The sequence below is a fragment of the Lepidochelys kempii genome, chromosome 3 (genome assembly GCF_965140285.1).
Source record: "Lepidochelys kempii isolate rLepKem1 chromosome 3, rLepKem1.hap1, whole genome shotgun sequence".
NCBI lineage: Eukaryota > Metazoa > Chordata > Testudines > Cheloniidae > Lepidochelys > Lepidochelys kempii.
Genome location: NC_136382.1, coordinates 174,791,131 through 174,815,202, shown reverse-complemented (window position 1 = coordinate 174,815,202; position 24,072 = coordinate 174,791,131). Strand labels below are relative to the sequence as shown.

At 37.7% G+C, this 24,072-nt stretch overlaps 1 protein-coding gene across 1 annotated transcript in view; it reads right to left on the bottom strand.

Moving 5' to 3' along the window:
- Nucleotides 1-434: 434 nt before the first annotated feature.
- Nucleotides 435-24,072, bottom strand: part of CAMKMT (calmodulin-lysine N-methyltransferase) — a 342,431-nt gene continuing 318,793 nt past the window's right edge. Inside the window, exons 9-11 of the mRNA XM_073339105.1 lie at nt 16,714-16,777; nt 9,156-9,287; nt 435-2,966 (exon numbers count right to left, since the gene is read on the bottom strand). Of these exons, the coding sequence (XP_073195206.1) occupies nt 2,889-2,966; nt 9,156-9,287; nt 16,714-16,777 (274 nt within the window). The 3' untranslated portion in view covers nt 435-2,888. The remainder of the gene's footprint in view (nt 2,967-9,155; nt 9,288-16,713; nt 16,778-24,072) is intronic.

Here is a 24,072-nt window from a genome sequence, read left to right as displayed (position 1 = left end):
GGAGCCAACCCCCTTTCTTATAGCCCACCTTAACTTTTGTTCAAGTGGTGGCGGGGGGATGGTAAGATCCCAGGCTGGGGACCTGGATGGAAAAAGAGAGGAGCTGGCAGAAGGTCTCCCAGGTAGATGTTGAAATGATCATGTAGTTAACTACACTGTACACTTTTATCTGCTGGGTAGTCCCAGACTATATCAAGTGTCTCCTGTCCTTCTTTCAGTATAGCCGGAAAACATTCCCATTGGCTGCCAAAGATAACAAAGGAATAATAATACTTAGTATTTAAACCATGCTTTTCATCTTCAGAGTGCCTTACAAATATCAGTTACGCAATCCTAATATTCCTTTAAAGAATGACGCAATCTGTATCACATTAAAAATACAGTTAAAGCAGGACACATACAGGACTTTGACACATTTATTTTTAATAAGCTTCTTTTGGTGACCTATGAACATAACTTTCTTTAAGCAGAGATCTTTAGCATCTTAATTAAAAAATCATTGCCTTTTTATTAAAATTTGAGAAATCAGAAAGTGTTTCCAGTACCTTCTAAAGACAGTAAATCTGAGAGATGTCCTTTACAAAACAATGCTTAAAATACACACACAAGAAACCCCTCCAATTGTATACCTTTACAGTACAGATTTTGAAATTAACAAATATTTAACCTAATACTGACAATCAGTGGAAAATTACAAATTAGGGGCCCAATCCTATAAACTTTTAGGCACATGAGTAGCTGTACTCACTGTTGAGCTACCGGGTGTAAGTGTTCACAGAATCAAACCCCAGATGTGTTCTTTGGTAAAACTCCATCAAGTACACTCTTAAAGGAAGATAGCCAGCACCTAGTGCAACAGCTTATACTAACACTACAGACAGGTTTTTTTTATAAAAAAAGCAATAACTAGCTGTTCATTTTAGTAAACTTGCTTATTCCCTGGAGGAATAAAGAACAAAAATGCCATTTCCAATGACAATAGTTTTATTTCTGGCAACTATATGTCTTTATTAGATTATATTGTAGAGAATATTCTCAAGCCCTTCTTATAAAGGCAGAGAGGATCTACATATTTTCATATTTCACTATGTCTTTGGCTTTTCTTTGTTGGTTACAAAGATTTCCTTGTACCCATTCCTTAGGGAAAACATGTCCTTTGCTGTATGTCCAAACAGAACAAAAACTGATGAAAAGTATCTTTACAACAGCCTTAAATATTCCTAAATGCTCCTTATTTCTTATCAGAAAATATTCTTCTATCAAGAGTTTGAACATGAAACCCACAACATCCATAAAGGAGATCTACTGCTGAACTACTAGGATAAATGGCTGGTTTGCATTGCCCCTGGTCTTTATCTAATACGGAGAATAGACTGCTGTTTTATCAAAAGAGGAATAAATTGCTGTTATTGTGATGTTAGCCCATCACTTGGCATTGCAATTCAAGTTTTTGTGAGAAAGAAATGTATGATCTAACTGCGACTTGACCTATGCCTTCTGAGATCCATCTAGGTGCTCTAATGGAGCATAAAAAGTGTTGATTACAAGGACATGCAAACTGGTGGGGAAAAAATTTGTTTGAGGATAGTCCTGAAGAGAAAAGAACTTGTATAAGCTAGTGGTTTACATATAGCTCAGTTTGTTAAATGTGAGAGGAAGAGAATTGACCAAACATAATTGTTTTAATGTATTTCAATAGGAAACTGCACATTTAACAATACTAAGTATCTGATTGGGGTTTTTTACCATTCTAAAAGTGTTTTGGTTAAAGAGATTGTGCTTAAAGATCCAGCTTGCTATTTCAAGAAATCATTAGAACATATTATTAAACCATTAGAAAAGAAGAATATGATCATGTTTCTTTGTAGGAAAGCTGTCCTCTCTCAGTGCTATATTAAACATTTACAAAACATTGTGTATTGTGAATCACAGTATATCACAATACACACCCAATTTGAATAAGATGATTGTTTGATTGCATTAAAAGAAAATTCCCTAGTTGCCATAGCGTTCAGAATGTCTTAGGACAAGATCTATTTTTAAAGAGAGGTTTGTAGAACAGCAGCAGTTAGATTTTAGTCCTGATAAAGGCTCACTTTTCATTCATAGTCAGAGCCTAAATGTGCTCTTCTTGTACCTAACCAGATAATAAGCACTCAGCACACTCCCCCTTCTTGACACAACACACTGAGACTAATCACACATAATTGGAGAGGAGGAGCAGAGGGCTGGGCAAGCTATTGTGTCCAAAGGACAAATGGTCAGTTTATGAGGCTTTTGTCCGATGCATAATTTCTTATATATCTACAGTGGTAAAAAGTACACTGCTGCAAAAAAAAAAAAAGAAAGAAAAGAAAAAAAAGAAATCACCAAAACAAGTTAGAACATTTCAATTTTGCATGGATAGAAAAATCAACAGGGAAAATTCAAGAAAGGCAAAAGAAAAATCTATGAGGTGACGTGTGCACTTTTTAAAGGAAAACTTTAAAGAGGAAACTATTTGCTCCCTAACTGAATGAGAAAGCTTTAGCACTTTCAACTGGTCAAATGCAACCACAAAGCATATGATGTATGTGTTTTCAAATACAAACAAAGAAATCATGTTTAGAGAGATTAACAAACATGCAAGCTGAAAGGCATGAGAGAGAAGGAAAACTAGCTGTAGAGCTTTGTAAATATATGCATGTCGTTTTTTTAAGGTGGAAATATAATTGAGAAAAACTAAGTTCCTAAAATGACATACAGAAAGTCTCACAAGGTTTCCTCACTGCAATAAATGAAACAAATTTTCCTTATCATATTTTATGATAGCCACTCAGAAAAAATAAATCACACACACACATAATTAGTTTTCATTTGTCCTTTTTAAAAAAAAATGATTTCATCTTCTATTCATGTTTGGTTAAAACAAGAAGAAAGGGGTAATGGATGTTTTCTTCATATGTATCTTTTTCTTCTTTTTTCAACTGCAAATAAAAAATGGAACAAGTAAGCAAACCAGTGTTAACACATTTTTAAACTACTGACACAAAATGATGTTTACTTCTTAGCTAACTATATTTCTTAGTGTGAACAATATTACAACTGATTAAACAGCTTAAAACCTCCAAAAAGCTTAATGTCAAATACTATCACAGTTACAGGATTGTATATCAAAATAATTATCACAGGTTTGTAAGTGCATTTTTCCCAACTGAGGAAGGAAAAAGTGGCATGTTGCTTATAAAAATGTCTGAGTTATATATTCACAAATTACTGCATTACTCAATTAATTAAACCAGATTCAAATGAGATTTAGGGTCTGACTTAAATCCACAAAGCAAGGACATTCAGAATGAAGGCTGAAACTTCATCCTTAACCTACCCCGTAGTGCCTCAGTATTGCAGCAGATTTAGTATTTAAGATCACCAACTGTTTGGGGACCCCTGTAATACCTTGACACAACAGGAAGGTTTATATGGGCCTAAGCCATTTCAAAGGCTATATTGCAGCTTCTGATGGTTTTATTTATTAATGATGTGCAATTCAAAAATTCTTTTACTAATACAGAATTATAGCGGCACCAGTAATTAGAGCAGAACCATTTGCACTGCTAGGACTAGGTTATCTGAGCGTTTCTGATACATACTCAAAATATTTTTTTTAATTATAAATGTGTGTTCAGGCAGTTGACTAGAATGGCTTATTCAGCTAAAGTTATTCTTGTAAATACATTTAAAATATATAAATACATATTATACTGATAAATGAACTATTCTCCCATAAACGATTCTCCCCAAAATATTACTTTTTATAAGTTTTTATAAAGGTTTTATAAAGTTTAAAAAAGTTAAATTTTTATCATTTGTTTAAATACAATGTCAAAGGGGGGAAATGCAAAAATGTGCATTTAATACTGACACAAATTAGAAAAACATAAGAAATACCAGATTAAAGATCAATACGGTTCTTAATCAAAATTGTTATGCCTTTTTTCTCCATGGAATGGATTAAGGATTTTAGTTGGTCTATGTCACACAATTACTAAAATTATTTCACCAAAGGTCCTTTACATAGCATATTCTTCAACTCTGACATGTCTCAGTGTAAGCTACTGTCCATGAGCAATTAACACACATTTCCTTTTTCATAGTGGAACATAAAACTGATCTATTCTTTAAATTCTAATCCACTTTACTAAGAAGTGTTTGAGTATAATTACTAAAGTAATGACAATCTGCTTCCCAAGATCTTTAACTTTACCACAGGTGGTTCACTTTGTTTGCACAGGATTACTCATCAATTTCACAGTATCCTGGCAGCTTTTACACCAGCAAACTATACATTTTATTCAGAGCATAGAGTTTCATGAACTCCACTATTTCATTAAGACAGAAATCCAGCAAAATTAGTCAACAGATTTTCTTTAACAAAAACAGAATGAATGGGATACATCCGCTAATTTCTCTCTCTTGAACCTTTCTCTTTTACTTGTTGGAATGGAAGAGGAGCACCCAAATATATATCTGGACTGGAGGATAGTACAGCTGAATAATTTCCTGGAGGAAGGAAAAGGTAAATACTACTATTTCTATGCACTTCCTTTAGACTAGTTTTGTGTTAGTTGATCCACTTAACTATATCAAATACAGTAATACATAGGATGAAGAATTCTCTATACAGGAAAGCCCCCAGAGTAATATATAGGCTAAATAAATCTTGTTTGGGGATGTGACAGAAACCATATGCCCCCATGCTACTTTTAACCTGGATTCTATAGTGACCTCTGGCGGCCAGCATAGAGGATCCGTTACAGTATTTAATCAGAGTCCAGATGCACCTCAACTCTCAGAAGAGACAGAGATGCTAAATAAATAAATAAAAAGCCACACGGAAATATATTATAACCTGTCACACAGTGTAAGTGGAAATGTAAGGTCAGAGTACTAAAAACACATACAAAACAGTTTGAAAATACCTGTTTCAATATGAAATGTTATGCAGTGTAAGAGTAATTCCATTTACCAAGGTTGCACATCTGTGCCCAATTAATGAGTATAATTTTGTGAAATGAAAAAGCACCTTTTTATACAAATGAACAAAAAGCAAATTGTGAATAAAACAATTTTTCAATTTTGTAGGCAAAAACAGTGCCTACTAGGACTGAAATAAATTACATAGCTGCTATTAGCAGCATTGTGCTTTACCTCATAATTGGATGTAACACGCTCAGACCTACAGGGTGAATAGCAGCAGCAGGAGTTTACCCTTTACAGTATCCACTGTTTACTGTTTACCCTTTACAGTATCCACAATTATCAACAGCACACCGTACAGATTATAAGCGCCAGCCACTTGTAATGTGGCATTTTGAATAGATAAGCAGAGGTGCAATGTGACCATTCTTTTGACATAATGTCCTGAGCTCATGTCACAGCCTTTCCAAGTCTGTTTTCATTATATACACAACAACATAGTTTCTAGGAAGGAAAAGCTCCTGAAACTTTGGGGGGGAAAGTGATTGAAATATAGATACATGCAAATGAGATAGTATAAAAGGCTGAGAATATTTTTATTCACATTTAAAGTTAATATTTCCTAAGGCATATCATTATAGAACATAAATTATGTACTTAATATTCTCAAGGTGACATAGTTATGTACCAACTAGCCTGAATATAGGTAAAAAGTATTTGTCTTTCTTTGCAAGTACAAATTAAAAAACAATGTTTCAGAAACATACCCCTACCTTATGCTGTTTGCCTCCTGAACAGGCTGATTCCGTGATGTGGGTACAATTTAACTAAAGCACTGGCATAAAGTGTAGAATGGCACAGTTTTGATTACAGGCTTGCTTTTTAACGGAAATAAAATTTCACAGCTAACAATGAGAGGTGAAAAGTTTAAGAGGCAAAGCTGTTCCTCCTGATCACTGACTGTTAATCAGCTTCATGGGTGGTTGCCTAAATCTGTGGAGATTTTTTTTTTTTTTTGATACTTGCTCTACTGCCAAGATTGTAACTAATTTTTCCCCCTGTTGTAGGAGGAGGGGTGAACAACTCCCCATAGAAGGCAGCTGTGTATGAGTGACATGAGGCACTAATACAGAGGGCAAAATTAAAATTCATGAATCTCTTCATGACCATTTGTGTAACAAGATTAAGACGGGACAGCAGAAAATAGCTGCATTATCAGGCTTCTTACAGTTCTCCAGCTGGTTACGCTCTATTCCAAAACAGTAGGGATAAGAGGATAACATGAAGCCTGAAGGAAAACGCCTATCCTTCATTTGGGAGCAAACTCATCCTGGGAAAGATGAGGTTTGGAAGGAGACACATGTGAAGAAAACTGATTCCTGCTAAACATGCAAAACTTTTAAACTGTACTTTTAAGCATGAATGTAAAAATACAACAAAGGTTCAAGTGACAAAAAGAACATCAGTTCAATGATTGGATCAATACTCTGCAAAAATGTTTGCTTCTTTAAAACAGAGTGTTTTTGATTTACATGGAGATAATTAACAGTTTTTTTCTGGCTCGTCATTTCTCTATAATTTACTCTGTCTTCAGGAAGATGCTTATTAATCTACCACACCCTCCAGGGCCTTTTTTTTAATGGTCTTGTCTAAATTATGGGAGAGATTTACCCATATTTTGTGTGAAAATGAGCACTGAATTTTAGGTTTTCTTAGATTATAAAAACTAGAAAAGTAAACAACCAAGCCTTACTCTCAGCTGATATAAATCAGCATAGCTCTATCTGGGAATCTGGCCCACTGTATACAATATTTTATAACTATACACTGCCATTTCAGTATATATTCTGTGAAAGGTAACTGTGTTTGCCTTCATTTATCGCACGCAAGGAGACTATGTTCCCATTTGCTCAGGTGACACGATGCACCATCTTGCTAGAGGCAGCAGTGAAACCCGAAGCAGTTGATATTCTTGTCCTCTGAATGAAAAGGAAGCAAAAATCCGTTTGCTATTTGTAACGACTGCGCTGTAAAAGATAAACAATGCTGTCTTAGGGCCAACTTTGGCGCTCACTCCCAGAGCTTAAGGAAGACAGAAATACAACAGATGTATCATCACATTTCCACTGAGTTAGGAGACTTGGAAAGCCAAGAGGCTTGAAGGAAGATCCCACAGCTCTCTCTGTACCATATTGCCAAGCTCTATACTAGCTCTCATGGGCATGCAGGAGGTGTGGACCTTGTCTCAAGGTGAACTACATGGATCCACCAGACCTCCATCTACAGGCTGACCCAGTGGCCCTGGCCAGGTTGCACAGGCACTCCCAGCCTTGCCTCCAATTTTGAGCACGAGTACATGGGGGTGGGACGAGAGAGAGGAAAGGAGGATGAATTTCATCCCTGAACCGTTATGTAATTCCCTACACAAAGCCCTTTGGCAGAGAGGCATTTTGTACTTAGATATCATGATGACAGAAAGAGAGATCAGGATTTGGACATCAGCAAATACTGAAGAGGCCCTCTCTTAAATAGCACAAAAATGTGCAACACAAGAAGTGCATTAAAAAAAAAACAGTTTGGAAGTTTATATTTCTTATGTTTTCAAATGAGGTTAAAGACACCCATAATTTAATAAATAATAATAAACAAAATATTATTCTTGTGTCTAGCCTGTGGCACGAGGTAGAGCACATATTAGAATGCACCCATGCAGTGAAATGTCCCTAGGATTTTCTTTCCTCACACCAGAAGAAAAGGAAAGAGAGATAAAATATGTTTGCATTTCACAGCGGAATAAAAAAGTCACTTCATTTGTGAGCCAATTGCTGGGTGAAGATACCAACAGCTCTTTCTCCCAGATGTCCTGGCTGGAGATCTGGGTGCAGGGAGCAAAGGGAGAAAAACTATGCCCACCATGAAACAATGGGAGAAAAACTGCATCCCTTTCCAGGGGACGGCGGAAGAAAAAGTGCTAGTTGATGGCTGGGAAGGATGACCCTGGGCCTGATTTTCTGATCTCATTGATGCTGATGTAAATTAGGAGTAACTCCACTGAAGTCAGTTAAGTTAGCCTGATGTAAAACAGGCTGATGTAAGTGCGACAATAATCAGGCTCACTGCATCAATTTCGTTAAATTATGTGATTTTGTGTACATGTAGCTAGTCAGTTTTGACAGGAGAAGTTTATTAATGTGAAAATTACACAATCAAAGAAAGTACTTTGACCTTTTCCTTTAGAATATCATGTGCATATATATTTCTAATATAATCTAATTCCTATGTTATGGTGCAGGGGTACGTATCTAAAACATGTAGCTGTTTTCCCACAAGGAAATCAAGATTAAATTCTGAGAAGGCCTGTATTTTGCACGGGAAATACTTGCAAAACTGTGAGGGGTTAAAAGTAATATCTGAGGTCAAATGGGCCCACCACAGTGGATTTCTTTAAGGTATGAAATAGTGATCTAAAAAATGCAAGTAATAATATGATTTTGATAAGCACTGCTGCATGTATACTGGAAAATAAGATTCCTAAAAAGTTTTTTATGAAATACCTTCGTTTCTGTGTCCTGTATTACCCTACACCTATAAATAATAAAAAAAGAGACTGATAACAGTAGCTTTATGTAAGTAAGCTTAGAAACCACGCTCAGATAAGTGCTTTTGACCTAAATCTTGTAGTGCCTCAATCTGACATATAACCCCACAACTGTGAAATTCTGTATGAGATTTAGCAGTTTGAAGCTGCCAACTGACCCAGCCATAAAGCAACCAGAGATAAGGATTTAAGTTATGATATGATACAATTAGACATTCACCTTCTATTTATTTCAGTATTTAACCTAGTTAAAAGTTGCAAGCTTTTTATTAAAATGTAAATGTTAGTTTGCCAGATATATATAGGTGACTAACCAACAAATAAAAATAAGAAATGGATCCCATAAATTAGACTCTACTGAATAAAAAGACTGGTTATATAAAAACGGTAAACAGGAGATGCTTCTGTAAAACTCTTCTAGAGAGGCAAAGATAAAGGATGGTTCTACCACACAAAATAATCAGATACCAAATAGCTGTTCAGAAACAGCACACCTAAGGAGTACTTTAATCAAACATTTAGGTTACCTGCCAAAAGGACCATGATCTCTTCAAAATGCAATGCGGATTAAAGTGTTATCTAACACAAGCAGAAAACTAACCTTGGAGTGGAAGTTCGAAATATGTTCATCATAATTTTCATGTCTTTGGACAGAGAAACCAGCTTTTTCAGCTAGATTGCAAAACTGGTTTAAAGTATTCCCTCTGAGTGGAGCAAATACCATTGCTTTCCCCTAGAACATTAAAAAGAGAATTTACACATTTTTAAAATTGGAAGGGAACCAGATATAACATACCCTGAGTAATCTTTTAATATATTCCTGCTGAAAAAGTAATTTTTCCCTGGGAAAAGCATTTATATACTATTCATAAATCTAACTGTTCAGAATGTGCATGATTTCTCTGATTAAAGGACTGCAAAATAGAAGGCCGCAAATAAACATTTTAATCCGAAAATGGCCAATTGCAATAAGTTTGATCCTTTTCACACAATACCTGTTACTCTATGTTATTTAAATAAAACACAGAAAAATCATTTATCACATACATACATTGCAAAATCCATCTGTTTGATTGCACTAGCAAAATCCATCTGTTTGATTGCAAGGCATCATACAAACACCGGGATTGATTTTCCTCTCTCTTATATCTGGTTAAATTAGGAATTACAACAGTGTAAAACCAGCAGAAGTTAGAGGAGAATCAGACTCAATCTTTGTATAAAAATATGTACTTTACATCACCTGTGCACCTCAACAATTTGGCCCAATATCTGCAAACCATATTTCAAACACAGCTTACTGTTCATACAAAGAGACAAGATCGGTGAGGTAATATCTTTAACTGGACCAACTTTTGTGGGTGAAAGCAGCAAACTTTCAAGCTTATATAGAGCTCTTTTTCAGGTCTTGGAAAGGATCTCTAGTCCCCAGGACCTTTCCCAGACCTGAAGAAGAGCTCTGTGTAAGCTCAAGAGCTTGATCCAATTAAAAATATTACCTCACTCACTTTATCACTAATATCGTGGACCAACAAGGCTACAACAAAACTGCCAACAAAAATGTTCATGCACAGAAATGTTGAATCATTCAAGACGATCTGGCCATTTTTCATGTCCGGGCAATACGAGAAGGTCCATTAACTAAATTTTTGTTCATCCTTTTGTATGAAGAGAACACACAAGACTTTACTCTGATGTGATGGATTTTAGACACTCTTCCTCCGCCCCCACAGCAACACTAAATTTTAGTCCAGAGGCTATGACACTTGCTAAAGCATCTCTTAAAATCTTGCTTGCAAAATTAATTCAGATTGGCTCAATATGAATTCTGTCACATGGAATGAAAACTGGCTGAATGACTCTAAACAAATGTTAACATTAAATAACAATGTATTGAATTGAAAGAAGCTATTTAGTTGGGTGCCACAAGGTTCAGTGGTAGGTCCTGTTTTATTTAACATTGATACTAATGGGAGGTTAAAGAGCATGTTAATGAAATTCACAGTTGATGCTAAATTGCGAGGTGGGTGCAGTAATCACCAAGGAGACAACGAAATAATAAATGGAGATCTAGATAAGTCAGAAAAATGAACAGGACATAACAAATTGATAGTCAGCTTGAGAAATGTATGCTAGTTATGTCTGGGGGAAAAAGTGGTCAGAACAATTCAAGAGAATGGAAAGATCCTGGAAAGCTGTAACACTGAAAGATACTTAATGGTGATAGTGGACATCAAATTAGATATGTGCTTGCAGTGTAATGTGGCTCATGTAACTTTGAGATGTATAAACACATATTCAGAGACAGCACATCATGGAAATGAAGGTTCTATCTATCTAGACAGCTAAAGTACCTATGTGGCACCTCACATTCTCTAATGTATTTATCCTCTAACACCCTAAAGTATTCCCATTTTACAGAGGGGGGAACTGAAGCACAGAGAGCCGAGGTGACCTGCCCAAAGTCACACATGAAGTCTGTGGCAAAGCAGGGACTTGACTTCAGGTCTCCTATGGACTAGGCTAGTGCCCTAGCCCCTGGACTATTCTTCCTCTCTTTCTACAACTGTAGGCAACCCTGATACTGGATTTTGTTCTGGGAACCACATTATCAGAAACTCGAAGGAGGGTGTAGTGGTGGTGAGGGGAACGGCTGGAGGGACTGATAAATAGTTAGCTAGGCTATGTGACAACTAAGATGAACAAGAACGAGGTCTACAAATATTTAAAGGGTGTAAATACTAAGGAGGGAATTATTTAGCATGGTATGTTAAGACATAAGTAGGAATAAGGGGATGAAATTAGGAAAAGGAATGTTTAGGTCAGATATCAAGGAAGCATCCTCACAGTGAGGTCTACAAAACAGTAAATAGTCTCCTAAATTAAGGAGTGACTGCCCCAACTTTAGAGAGAGTTCATATTAGATCTGACAGTGCACTAGAAAATGTACTGTAAGGAATAATCCTCAATCAGCAAACAGATGGGCAAGTAGACCGAAGAAGTCTTTTGACACTTTTTCTATTATTCCATGACTAATAATAAGGTGTAACTGGGTGCAGAGAAAGTCAGTGGAATTGCCCTAGCAAAGTTTAGATCATAATATGAGCCCAGATTGTGAAGTAAAACATTAAACAAAAGGAAATGCACAATCAGAGTGAAATGTGCCAAACCTTCCTAACATTTTAGCATCACACGACCCTCTTCAATGTCACACATCTAAATAGTCTTCTCTTAAGGGGGGTCTTCAACTGAAGATCTTCCCACCCTGATAATGCTCCATGTTACAGAAGACAGGGACACCCTTTGGAACTTCTTATCTTCTTGAGGTCCTTCACCATTGGGGTACTGTTTGCAAAGCACTTCCTCCACTCAGGGTCTGAGCCTGCTGACCGCAGAACACGCTAGCTGACACATGGAAAGAAATGCGGAACCTCTTGTATGGAGGATTGGCCAGAGCCAGGCCCCAACATACTGTTTCCCTCAGCCCACACTCCAGCAATTTTTATGAGAATGCAATACTCACACAATAATGTTATCAGTACAGTTTAAAATTAGACTCAGCATTCTATGAAGACATTCCTTTCACATTCTATGTCGACTAATCCCTTTCAAATTAAATCCAAAAAAACATATTAGAATGAACATACTAGAACTAAACACCATATTAAAAACCTATCTGAATTGGGTTGAAAAGTTGTACCATACATTAAAACTTCAAAAATGTGAATGACATTTTATCTAAATCATGGTACATTTGACTTTTCAGGCCAAAGCTTCCCCTGGTGTAAATCAGGATAGCTCAATTGATTTCAATGGGTCTATCCCAATTTACTCTAGCTGAGCATCTGGTCCTTAACTGATAAATGCTACAACAAATCATTGATTAGGATTATAACTAGAATAATCCCTTCAAAACAAATAGGTATTGTGGTTAATTGCTTTGTTAGACCAATAACAACTTTGTTCTTTGGTCTATTAAAAGGACACTACAATCTTGAAATCTAGGCAACTTAAAAAAATGGGTTAAAAAGTAGCTTCAGATGAAATGACCTGAGCCGTCCTGCTAATTTAAAAAAAAAAAAAAGTTTTTCTCTCTGCTGTTCCTAAACAAAAACAACAATGGGAATTCACTGATCATATAGGGGAAAAAGGGAAATTGGTTAGATGCAAAGACCCCAATTCAAGAAGTGAGTTTAAAGTGAAGCACTTGCTTAAATGTTTTCCTAAATTAGGATCAAAGTGCTAGCAAATGCAAGAAGTGAAAAATTGAAAAAATACTTCCGCCTCTCTAATCTCTTTCAGTTATAATGATTTTAGGTGTTACTGTAATGCTAGCAGATAAAAACAAGACAGAAGTGTGATTTTCAAGATGACTGTCCCTGTAACTAATTACTGGTTTATTTGTCACTAGTTATTAAGGTCCCAAGCCTGCCTGCTCTGTTCAGGCAGAACCTTACACTGACATAGAGTTCCATGGACTTCACTGGGAGTCCACAGGAACAGACCATTGCTGGATCAGAGCCTAAATAACTGCAATGTTATAAAGGAAATTTACAAGTCAATAAATGTTCTGACAGTAAAATTAAAAACATATTTCAATGCAAGCAAAAAAAAGTGGTAAAATAAAGCCATTTATTGGCATTAAATTTAAACCTATCAATTCAAAAGAAATTTGCCAACATAAAAACTGAGAGCCTACGGGCTAGTCTACACTGCAAACTAACATCAGCAAAGCTATATCTCTTGTGAGCGAAAAATCCACACCCCTGAGAGATGCAACTATGCAGACCTAACCCCTGGTGTAGACAGTGCAAGGTCAATGGAAGAATTCTTCCCTTGAGCTAGCTATCATTGTCTGGGGAGGTGGACTACAGCCACTGTAGCATTTTAAGTATAGACATATCCTAATTCTCAGTCACACAGTGACCACTTTACACTGCTCTGGCACAGCTAAAGGGCTTTAAAGTGAGTGTAAATGTAATTTGTGGCCACTTTACACTGCCAGAGTAGTGCAAAGTGACCTTAGTGTAAAGAAGAATTATGCCCTGAGCTAATTCATTTACATTCACAGTGTTTTTAGATATAACCAGGGGGTTTGAAATCGTGCAGTAAGTTGTGGTTAGTTTCTGAAGTAAAATATCATAAATTCTACAAGATTCCTGAATTCTTAACAATTCTGCAGCAATGCAGTTTCTTTGGCTTTTCAATATTGTAGCACCCATAAATCTGTAGCTTTTCTTGGTGTACCCTACTTATACCCAAGCCCTCTAAATCAGACTTTGACAGACAACCTGTTGGTTGCAGTTTAAAGATAGTATTTAAGTATGAATAATGCCAGTTTACATTACATCCTTGGCTTCCAGTGCCTGACATCTGTGTTGCTAAGGAATTGGTGTCACACAGCCACTTGTGAAGTATTCTATTATCAGTGAGAAGTTGGTTATAAAATATGTAGCATTGCTGTATGGAACTCAATTTGCTGATCAAACTCCTTCTCAAATTTGTTTCTGGTTTTCCCTCTGCTACAATGTACAGAATGTCCTTCTTATAACTGAATTCCAACAGCAAGGAAATAATTTATTGTATAATTATTATGTGCCCTTGTGCCTTATCTATGACTCTTCATTGTAGTTTCTCATTTCCAAATAGACAAAAGGGACTACCATCTGGATCCAAGTATGGGAAAGGATTTTTGTGAGAGTTTATGGTTTATGTTAGTCTATATGGTTTATCATCCAAAAACTATTGATTTTTTTTAAACATTCTCCTTCCCACCCCATGGAATCTGCTGGTATTTCTTGACAATATTAAAGTTGTCCCAGAATGCATCATTCTGTGAATGATAGATACCATGAATCTTCTAATATAAGTATTATCAAAGAATGAGGGATCTTGGGATGTGTTTAATGAACCAGGAAGTGCCAGGGGATTTCAAAAATGGAGGGAAAATAGTTTTTCTAAAAGGTAAATTAGGATTTATTGCTTATGCTGAATTCCCCCTCCAGTCAGCTTAATAGGGATACCCATATTTTGTGCTTACCTCAATTTTCATTTTAGCTTTATTGTCCATTATTCTCCCTGAAGTCCTTTATTAAAAGCTATAGAAGGAATGATGTGATGATACATGGCTTAACATACAACATGAAACTCTTGCATCTCTGATTTGTGCTGCTGGTTCACCTGGACACTATTAAAGATGGTTCTTATTTTCCATGTTGATGTAATTCTGGCTTGAGTCTTTATCAGCTTGGCCACACATAAACTTTTAAGTATACGGTGGTTTTCTTGGTTGAAACAGACTAATTAATTTAAGGGACTTAAGAGAAAGGGTAATACTGAACTTAAAGAAAATCTGTGAAATTCCATGGTAGCTAGTGCATAAGACTTATATTTTAGGGCTACAATACTGATGAAAGAATTTTAGGGCTACAGTACTGATGAAACTACATATTTTAGGGCTATTATAACTGATGAAAGAATCAATTGTTCATTTTGTTTTTCTTTTCATGTAAATAACATTGTTTAGAATGATGACTAAGTCAAGCATGTAAGCACATGCTTCTGTTCTTCCCTATGCAGCATGTGTAAAAATCCCATTGGCTCAATGGAATTTGAGATTTCACGTTTAAGTGCTTTGCTGAACAGGAATGGGGTTAAGTACATGCTTAAATGCTTTGCTGAACTGGACCCATCATGAGTTAAACCTCACAACATCCCTTTGAGGTAAGTAGTGTTATCCCCATGTTATACATAGGAAACTGAGACACAAAGAGAGAGGTTAAGGGATACACTGTGACCAGAACCTAGGGAAGCAGGGGAAAAAGAGCTCCTGCCCCTTACTTTGTACACCCATGCAGGGACCAGACACTAAGGCTAGCAATGCTAGCTTCCCCGGAAGGGGAAGGGAGAGGACAAAGCAATGGTCCTTCCATGCCACCAACAGATCTGGCCTCACTAGGTAGGGAGTGCTCATATTACAGCCAGTCCAATGGTTTCACTGTGATCACATTCCTCCTTTGCTCCTGGACACACAGCCCCACTGGTTTATATGCAGTACAACGATTTAGTCCTAAGTGACTTGCTCTAGGCCACTGAGGAAGTCTGTGACAAAGCCAAGAATAGGACCCCAGTCACGCTTAGACGTGAATGGGATTACTTACGCGACTAAAATTATTCGCTTTCTTATGTCTTATCAGGTTTTTGTCTATGTGTCTATTTTTTAATAGAAGAAATTGTTTGTAATATGAAAAAATAAGCAGAATAGAGATTTTAAAATACAGTTTAGAAAAAGCCTTGTTCACATGCATTGGTTTTCATGTTAAAATGGGAGGTTTCTCTTATGGAAGATTAGCACGTTAAATGCAAGCAGTTAGATCATGTTTTGAATGCCTATGGAAAGCATTCACCATATATATTTTAAATTGTAGAATTGAGGCTTTTAATTCTTGAGATTAAAGTTTATTTTAAGTATATGCATATTAATTCCTCCTTTTGATTCTACGTCTTCATAGTTTAGTATAACAGTCTGGTAGACTAAGCTTTTATATATACAGAGCAATTTCCTCACCCACATAAATAAATGTAGAAATGTGTGTAGCATTTCATACAGTGCTTCGCTTTAATTTTCCCTAACATTTATAATATGTAAATACATGGCTTATTTCATGAAGAAAACAAGTTGTGTGCTATAGATATATTTAAGGGTTTTATTCATTTAATATAAACAGAAATGAAAAGAAAAATGTTCCTTCACAATAAATATATACACAGTGGCAAAGGTTACTCTTGAAGGGATTATAAATGACAGAAGCTAACATAAAAACTTTCAATATTATACTTTTACTTTAATATGAAGACATTGTTATCAAAGGAAAATACTCAAGAAACGCTTTGATAAAAATAATCTCATGCTATCTTTGAAGCGGTTTCATTTATTTTACTACCCACTGTGTTCCTTATCAGAAGGCCAAGTATAAGAAGTTTCCTAGTTTATGATTAGGAAAGAATCTGATAGATTAGAAGACTCAATTGAAGTTGGACATAATAAGTATTAAAGTATTACATGACATTAATCCTGCCATTCCATTACTCCCTCAATCATTGTGCACAGACTAATTATTCTGAAGCCAGTGTTCAGGAGAAAATAGAAACATACTTACACTGGGTTGGAGTAATCTCTTTATTGCATCAACAAGGCTAGCTCTGTACCGGTCCAGAAACAGGCTGACATTGAGAAGAGAACAGAATCCAGATTAAAATGGGTTTTCAATTCTAATGATACTAATGCAGATAAATACAAGGCTAATTACGTATGTTTACACAATACTGAAAAGGAGAAACTGAGATCTAAATTGCCTTCCAATTCATGTACTTTTTAATAGAAAACAAACAAACAAACAAACATAACTGAAGCTTGCAATAAATGTTATCTAAAGCTAAAGCCAAAATATTGGCATGAAAGAGTTCTTTATGTGACAGGAATTCACTGATCATATACACTTGTCTTTTAATAGCTAGGATATCAGAAATCAGGATCAATATACTGTAATGCAAGGTTAGCATTTCACATGCTCTTTTGTATAGAAAGGTCTGACTACCAAGTAGAGGGTTGGTTTGTTTTTTAAGTTTACTTTACATTGCATTTAGTGTCCTACTCATGGGTTTTCCCCCTTTTCTTTTAAAATATTTATAGTCAGTTTATTTAATTTATTTATTTATGCTACAGTAGCTTCTAGAGGCCAGGGCCCCATTGTGACAGGGACTGTTCAAATAGAGCAAAGAAAGTCAGTGCAGAATTGTCATATCTCAAGACTGGAGTCTTCTATTTACCCACAGAATGGGTACAGCAAAGACAGCTTCCCCAAAAGGTGCTACCAATGTGCTTCAGCACTGTTCTGGAGGGACTACCCCTAAAGCTGAGAGGTACTTCATTCTGCATGCCCGTTAATTCATTAGCATATGTGTTGAGACAGCCAAAAAGGGTGCCAATCACTCATATTGGATATCTGTAGATAGCTGTGTATTAGAGATGAACTGAGACTGCAAGTGCAATTCCCATGGCCCATGAATGGCCATCAGATGGTAATGCTTTTCAGTAATTACTACCCTGGCCTGCATTCATATCAGTGACCTAGATATGAAAGGCTCCTGTCTAAAGAACTGTGTCAAGCAGGTCACAGAAATGTTATTTTTTTCCTCACAATTTCAACAATTTCTACTAATTTCAGTAACTTCACTGAAGTTCCATCCAACTCCCTGCAGGAGGAAATGGTTACAACAGTTGAAAAATTAGAGCGGGTGCAGGAAAGATAATAAAAGATGATGGCACTGTACTCAGACACCATCTCTGACCCCATACGCTGTCCACAATCCCAGAATAGCTAGATATTTCTGCTAAAATTATCAATAATAACATAGTTAATAATGTTGACATTAAATCATTATTAGGTTTCAGAGTCAACACCCCATTGCGATGAAGGGGAGCAGTTCACAAAGCTTTCAGAGCCATTACTTCTGTGTCTGGAGATACAGGCAGACAGTCCTGAATCAGTTCACATATGAAGAGTTTTCTTCAAACTCTCAGCACTAGGAACTTTGGCCATAACTTTCACATCTGTTATGTACCTACATAAAAGTGGACTGATTTCTAGAAGTGCCAAGCATTCTGAAAATCAGGTTATATTAGTATTTGGGTGCCTTATTTAGAGGAAGGATAGAGCGGAATTATGATCCAGTGATTAGGGACCTGGGAATGAGACCTGGGTTCAATTCGCTGCTGTGCCCCAGTCTTTCTATGTGACCTTGGGAAAGTTACAAAGTGTACATCTACACTGGAATAAAAGACCCACAGCACAGCTGTAGCTGGCCTGGGTCAGCTGATTCAGGCTCACAGGCTCGGACTGCAGGGCTAAAAATTGCTGTGTAGACTTTAGGGCTTGGGCTGGAGCCCAAGCTCTGGGACCTTCCCCCCCTGCTTGTGGGATCCAGAGCCAGAATGTCTACACAGAATCCAGCCCGAGCCAGAATGTCTACCCAGCAATTTTACAGTCCCATGAGCTGGCGTAAGCTGAACCAGGCTAGCCATAGCTATTTAATTACTGTGTAGACAAAAACTTAGGGAGTTAAATACCTTTGAGAACCTGAACCTTTGTCTCTCTGTGCCACATCTGTAAAACTTCCATACTTTACAGGGGTGTTGTAAGGATAAATACATTAAAGATTATGAGGTGCCCAGATACTACTGTAATGGGGACTGTATAAGTAGTTTAGATACCTTAGGCCTTCAATTTCTAATATTGTCCTTTTTAAAAAATGAAAGCTTAAATTCTGCAGAAATAGAGCTGCGGGCAGTAGTGAAATTCAGAACAATTCCTGAGGCTGAGCATCTGAGAAGTGACAAAACTATCAATTCCCGTTACCAATCCCCGCAGCCATTAGCCCCACTCTTAAAGGTTTTATTAGAATTCAGTAGAGGAGATACAGTAAATTAAGAATTCACTGTTTGGCTGAGAGGCTGAAGAGTGTGTTCCTGATTCAATGAGTAAAGTATGGTTCAGTCAGACTACACTGGGGTTGGGCCTGCATGGCAAGCTCCAGAATTTTACAGAATTTGTGGGATGCCTCTAGAATTGCTTGTCAGAGGCATGAAAGCTTGTAGACTATTTTGAAGCCATAAAAGCACCACCAAGAGAAACAAAGCTTTTAAAGCTTCAGAAGTAGCCATGTGAGTTTTCTTCACTGAGTGAATCCAAAATTGCACCTATGAACATTGCAACTGCTGGGGATGGAATGAGGGAGACAATTCCCTCTCCCTCACACTATCCTGTTTGTGGTCATTTTGTCTGGCATTAGGACTAGTACATTTCCAGTGACTGGAGGTGAGCGGCAGGGTGAGTGGCGAGGGAGGAAGGAGGCGAGCGGTGAGCCAGCAGCAGAGGAGGGTGGGAAGGGTCTGGTTGCGAGCAAGGGAGTGAGGAGGCGAGCAGGGATGGAGTGAGGTGGCAGGAGGCAAGCAGGGGTGGAGTGAGGAGGCGGGGGAAGGAGGAGGCAAGTGGCAGGGTGAGTGGCAAGGGAGTAAGGAGGCGAGCGGTGAGCCAGCAGCAGAGGAGGGTGGGAAGGGTCTGGTTGCAAGCGAGGGAGTGAGGAGGTGAGCAGGGGTGGAGTGAGGAGGCAAGCAGGGGTGGAGTGAGGAGGTGGGGGGAGGAGGAGGCAAGCGGTGGGGTAAGTGGCGGGGGAGTAAGGAAGGTGAGTGGCGAGCCAGCAGCAGGATGACAAGGTGGGTGGGGGTCTGGCTGCGAGCAGGGGAGTGAGGACATGAGCAGTGAGCCACCCAGTGACTGGGGCTTCTGCTGGTGGGCAGGAGGGTGTCTGTGGCAGGGGAGTGAGGAGGCGAGCAGCAGGTGGGGGGTAAGAGGAGGCAAGCGGTGCGTGGGGGACTGAGGAGGGATCCAGAGGTGAGCAGCAGGAGAAGGGGTGAGGGGGTGAGTGGCGGACGCATGGGCAGTGGGTGGAGCCCCCCTTTGGGGAGGCTAGCCCCTGACTCCACCCCTTCTGCCCCCACTCCCCACCCCCAGCAGCCAGAGCCCCGAGATCTTCTGTCCCCCCCATGTGACTGGAGCCACAAGCCCACTGCCCTGAGTGCCCCCCCCTTTGGCCGGAGAAACCCCAGGCTGGCTGAAGTCCCGAGACCCCCCCGTCCCTTCCACACCTGCCCAGAGGAGCCCCAGGCTGGACAAAGCCCAGAGTGCCTGGCCCCCTCAGCCAGAGAAGCTCCAGTCCATCCAAAGCCCCGAGCCCCATCACCTGCCCGGAGAAGCTCGGGCCCAGCCACAGCCATGCCTCCCCTCCCCAGACCCAAGCCACCCAGATACGGTTTTCATTATTGTTTGGACTTCTATTATGTCAAAGCATTTTTAAATTTACTTCAGAATTATTGTACAGACAACCGCTTTTACCAAAAAAAGCAAAAGAAACAAAAGACAAGAACTGTGCAAAGCACCTTATTTGTGTTTCTATTCTGTTAGATCCAGTAAAGAGTAGAAATAACTGTGCATTATTTTTATTATTGAGTCTGCAAAAAAAACCCCAAAACCTTACATAAATAAATTACAATGATTTGGATGTATATATGTGCATATTACTTTATTAACTTTAGGAAAAATAAATAATTTTAGGAAAAAGTGTCAGTGTGGCACATTCTGCCACCAAAAAAATTCAGAGAACCCCTGAATTAAGTGATATGCTGGTCTATTGCACTTGTCTTTCATTTCTGGAAACTGCACTTCAAATTTGGCTTAGCTCATCAGTGGTTTGATAGTCTTCTTAACCAAGCTCCTAATGAATTTTTGTCCACAAAACAAAATGCCTCAGATTTCTGTAATAGGAAGTCTCTGATAGCAGAGACCCAGGATAGGAACACAAGCATTTTACAGGTCAGGACAGAAGTGTTTGGTCCAAGCAGTAAAGAAGCTGGAGTAGGGTTACTGGCTCTTAGCCAGTGTGGTTATTATATTACATCTATATGGAATTATAGGCCACCTTTGTCAGCTCCATCTTTTCTTTTTCTTTTTTTAAAACAACTCTTTTTTTCTGAATGTTTTCCTTTTATGAAAACCTACCATTAAAACAAGAAAAAATGCTTACACAAAAACTGTGTGGAAGTAATGGTAAGCTACAACAAAGAAAAACAGTAAAGAATTCTCAGCTAGGTTAAGGCTGATACGGTTTATCCCATCTTTTTGGGTCTTAGTATTACTAGTGCCTCTGAACAGTGGGCATATGTTTATATTTTATAGGCTATCAGGTCAACTCTCTTTTCCTTTAGCATATGCAGCAAAAGCTAAGTACAATGGGATAGTTTACAAATGGTACTTCAGACATGACTTGCAATCATTTGCAGCACCTAATGTACAGAGTCATTTATCTTTTTGCGCCGCTTCAACTGTAGAGCTGTCATACTCTGAAAAACATTCATTAGGTAAAAAAATTCTTATTTCCACACCATCAGATTTCACTGCAATTGAAATGCATGTACAAAGGTAATCTTAAAATGAACAATGACACGTTACTCTAAACTCAAGGACAGAGATCTTACTGCATTCCGGTAGAAAGGAATTCTTATATTAAATACAGTATAGTACACGCCAATGTCATGAAGTCAATCAGTAACTGGAGCTCAATCCTGCATTCCCAGTGAATCACAACCCTCAGTGACTTCAGGGGGAAATTTGGCAGTGAAAGGAATGTGGATTTGGGCCCCTAGGCTTCCATCATGCAAATACTTATGCATGTGCCTAGACACAGGAATAGTCTCACTGATTTTGATGGGACTACCGATATGCTTAGTCTGAACCTATAGTCCAATCATAGCTGTTTACAACAGAAAATTGAAAGGCCAACAATTTTTCCCTTTACCCCGACGTCAACCTCACCCTCCCCAAGTTTCTCTTTGACATTTAATTAAAAAAAATAACATCACATTCATTTTTTCTTAATCAGGAAAATAATATATCCTGTATTTTCAGTAAGTCCAGAAATCTGGGGCACTCAAGAACCTAAGAAGAGTCTTCTTTGTGGCCTGTACAGGGTGGACCCATCTCTTTCTCTCTCCTCTATTCTATTCAATCTCACTTTTACAATTCCTGTGCCTGCATTTATTGCACCCCACGACATGTGCCACTGAAAGTCCTGTGGGCTGAGAAGTCCCCTTCTCCCCCACAAGAGCCTGAGATTAGGGACGCAAGAGTAAAATACTCCAGTATACTGATGTTTTTTCAAGAGCATCTTTATCACAGATATGGCCCCTCCAATATTTTTCCCCTTATTTTTATCTCAAAGGTGACATTTTGCAAATTATTTGGAACTGCTGAACCATGAAACTATTTTTATTGTCAAAACCCTGAATGGTTAACTAACTTGCTTTCACAGTTTGCCTCTTATTTATTTTATAATCAAGTTGGGCTACTAAATGTAGCTGTGAACTAATAGGCTGTCTGTTCAGGGAAATAACTTATTTTCCACCCCTGCACAGAAGGTTTATGAATGTTTGAATGTAAATATATGAATATATGAATGATTTAAGAATATAAACAAATTGCTGCTTGTTGTAATCATGTATATTTTTACTTGAACCTCAGTGTGGGTTTGGAATGAATAGAGCTTGTTTTCATGTAAATGGGATCAAGCAGTACCACTGGTTAGCTATTCAGAGAACCAGACATAGATTTTATCCATGTACCTAATATTTGAACTCAGATTTTTACTTTATATTTCTCTATTCTAATCCCAGATTTTATCGACTGACAGTGACCTATGTGATAGGTCTAAATGCAATCTATTCTATCTATTTTTATCACTGCATACTTTAGGTGTCACCTGAAGAACTCTATGGAAAGTGATTTCTTTTCCTCTGGAATGGCAGCCCCAAAACTCAGAAAAATAAAATAACTCCAGCAATTCTGAGGTGATTCTTTACTTTGGGAGAGAAAAACATGAAAATAAAAAGATGATATTTTGATAAATGTATTCTACATTTTTTTAACTAACTCTGGTAACATATTGGGTAAATTATTAGTTTCTGTTATTGAATCAATGATTTTTAAAAAGTGAGAAATGTTACAGTGATTTCATGCTTATTAAAGAATGGGTGTATATTTGCATTTTGGCACTAGGAGCACTAAATATAAAGGTAATTTGTGTATAAAAAATCTGTGTTTTAAATGAACCCTCATGTAGCTATTTATTAAAAATCTATAAATATTTATTCACTTACCTGTATCTTAAATGCTTCAAAATGAATGTACAAAACCCAGAGATTGAACATGCATTAGGATTTTATCTGTCATGTATGATCCTTTGTTTCCTAATGAAAGTACACTATTTCCAAACAGGCTGGGTGGAGTATTAGGCAAGAATATTAATGAAAAAATGACTTAAGTCTGGCTCCCTCTGCTATTCTCCCCAGTACAAATAGGATGACATGGTGTGAGTATCAAGAATACAAGAGATGGCACAGCCAGGTTGTTTTGATATTTGTGTGAAGAACAAATTTAACTCTAAATCTCTTGGCAAGACCTTGCTTCACCCACATAATCTGGAGAACATCCATATGCGAGCCTTGTCTAAGCCTCCGAGAAGACTACTGCCCTCCTGCTCATGTCCACCAGCACTCTGATCTGACTTTCATACTTAATCTGATCTAATCCTGCCCAGCATTAACTTCATCTGTGCAATGAAACCTGGAGTATCCAGTCTAATATTTGGTGAGGAAGGCATTTACTAAATTACTTGCTGAAATCATATGGTGTTGTTTAGCTCCTTATTTTAATCAGATGATGCATCTCTGAGGCACATTATCAGCGATTAGTTAGAAACCCATCTCTGTCCTTTTTGGGAACAAAGAACTTTTATGAAATTAAATGCTAAGGGAAAGGAAGCACTGTTGCATTCAGTACAAGCCAAGAAATAGGTAGCCATAAAGGACGAAAGATGAATAAATACTCTTTACCCCTTATTAAAGA